Source organism: Seriola lalandi, unplaced genomic scaffold, assembly GCF_002814215.2.
Source record: "Seriola lalandi dorsalis isolate HSWRI2012SDOR001 ecotype SW California unplaced genomic scaffold, Sedor1 jcf7180002054939, whole genome shotgun sequence".
Taxonomy (NCBI): domain Eukaryota; kingdom Metazoa; phylum Chordata; class Actinopteri; order Carangiformes; family Carangidae; genus Seriola; species Seriola lalandi.
This window is the reverse complement of record NW_019525659.1, coordinates 1,598,179-1,600,202: the sequence shown is the minus strand read 5'-3', so window position 1 is coordinate 1,600,202 and position 2,024 is coordinate 1,598,179. Positions and strand designations below refer to the sequence as shown.

The window sequence follows — 2,024 nt, the reverse complement described above, 5'->3', positions numbered from 1 at the left end:
AAGTAAAGAGAAGGAACATTAAGAAAAGGAAGATTAGTGATAACAGTATCAGGTTTTATATTTATTTACATGCAGTGTATTAGTGTTATAGATAGTTATATCATGTGATTTACTGCTGAATGTGAAGTCAGTTAAAAAAGGATTAGTGGTAATTAGACCACGATGACACAAACAAACAAACCAATAAACAACATCTGTAAATGCTGTACTCAAACACTTTGATTCAGCTTGTTCCACTGCAGCAGCTGTTCACAGCTGGAACACAGTTAACACGGCTCTTTAACTGACTTCAGTGTCTGCAAACTGTCGTGAGGAACGTCACTGAGGCTCCAAATAAAACTCATCATTTCATTTTTAGGTTTTAATCTAAATCATCTTGAAGTTAAATGAAGCATCTGAAGATTTTATCTGAAAATGTGGTTTCAGTAGAACCTGAGGGGAATAAAATAATGTTTTCAGAAAACTTCATGAACTTCACTCACATTTACACCAAAGTTAAATGGTTCCAAAATGAATGTAGACCACCTGCTGCCCCCGAGACTCTGCTCAGCAACTGCTGCTGTACTGTTCATCATCATTATTATTATTACTTTACATCTCTGTGGAACTTGCATTGTGCTCCTTCCTCCTGCTCGCTCTCCTCAACATACAATATCCAACAAACAGCATGAAGCATCACAGCCCCTCTGAGGCTTTTACTGTGAAGGAGCTGCAGTGTTAATCTTAGTGTAATTAACAGAGACGTGATGTCCAGGAGGAACACACTGCCTTTTCTTACTCAGCTCTGCAAACTATAAAGAACCCTCCGAGCAGTTTGACCTCAGAGTTACTGCACTGACTCTCAGAAGTGTACATGTCATTTCCTAAGTACACACAGACAGTGGGACACACTGGATGTAATGGAGGGAGGCTTACTGGTCAACGCTGCTTTCCAGACTCACATTGCTGCTCGGTCTCTTCAACAACATGGGGGGCCGCGCCTGTGGAGGGAAATGAATAAGATAAGAAAACAGGAGCACGTTATTGGAGTAACCACCATCATCAGCTTCTCAGTGAGGAACATTTTAGATGTGTATCATGTTTGTGTGAATCTGGACGTCCAAATCAACTAAAGAGGACTTAAAGCTACTGTGAGGCAGGCAGCCTGAGTCTGAGCGAGAGCTACAGGGGAGAGAGGAAATGTGACCAAATGTGCACAGACAATAAAGAGATGTGTGGAGGTCACAGGTAAGAGTGAGGGGAGAGAGAGAGAGAGAGAGAGAGAGAGAGATAGCACAGACCTCTCTGCACTGTACGGAAAAGTGATTACACTAAACATGTGGGATTACAAAGGTGTGACGCCTAGCAACACTAGCATCTGGTTATACAATATGGTAAGCTGACAGAAAAAGTGAGAATTGTGATGGATGATAAGTCCCAGGTAAAAACTAGAATCACCTCACTGTTGTTGTATCCCTCCTCCACTCAGACTAGTTCCAGGTTACATCCTGTTTGTCCAGAGTCGTATCAAATATGAAGCATTTGAGTGAAATTGTCATAATTGCTGTGTGAAGTCTTGAGTAATGGCACTGTGCCTTTGACCTTTGACCACCAAAATCGAATCAGTTTGTCCTTGAGTCCAAATGAATGTTTGTGATCCTTTTATCCTTTTAAACACTTCTTTTGACGCTTTCTTTGAGTCATAACTCTGTCAAACATGATGCACCGATTACTCTTTATGATGATGTCACTACATCTAATGTCAATCCTGAATAATCTCCACAGATTCACTGGGAAGGAAGAGAGAAAGAAGACAAGAATGTGGAGTGGGGTGTAGAAAGGTGCAGAAATCTGAAGACATTTATAAATTTATACCATTTCAGGATCATTTCTGCCAACCTGTCCGAAGTGCACGGTGATTGGCCTGTGGTCATCCCAGGTGTGCAGTGGCCCCTCCCTCCTGACTGCACCGGTGGAGGAGGTAACGCCCGCTGAGCCGTCATCATCGATGACTGCGGATCCTCCGGTAGAGAGGCCGTTCTCCG

The 2,024-nt window shown here is 42.5% G+C and overlaps 1 protein-coding gene across 2 annotated transcripts in view; it reads right to left on the bottom strand.

The window, feature by feature from the left end:
• dennd1a (DENN/MADD domain containing 1A) overlaps positions 1-2,024 on the bottom strand; it is a 28,506-nt gene that overhangs the window by 6,049 nt on the left and 20,433 nt on the right. For both annotated transcript variants that reach the window (XM_023397891.2, XM_023397893.2), the window contains exon 20: positions 916-980. In XM_023397891.2, the coding sequence (XP_023253659.1) occupies positions 916-980 (65 nt within the window). The remainder of the gene's footprint in view (positions 1-915; positions 981-2,024) is intronic.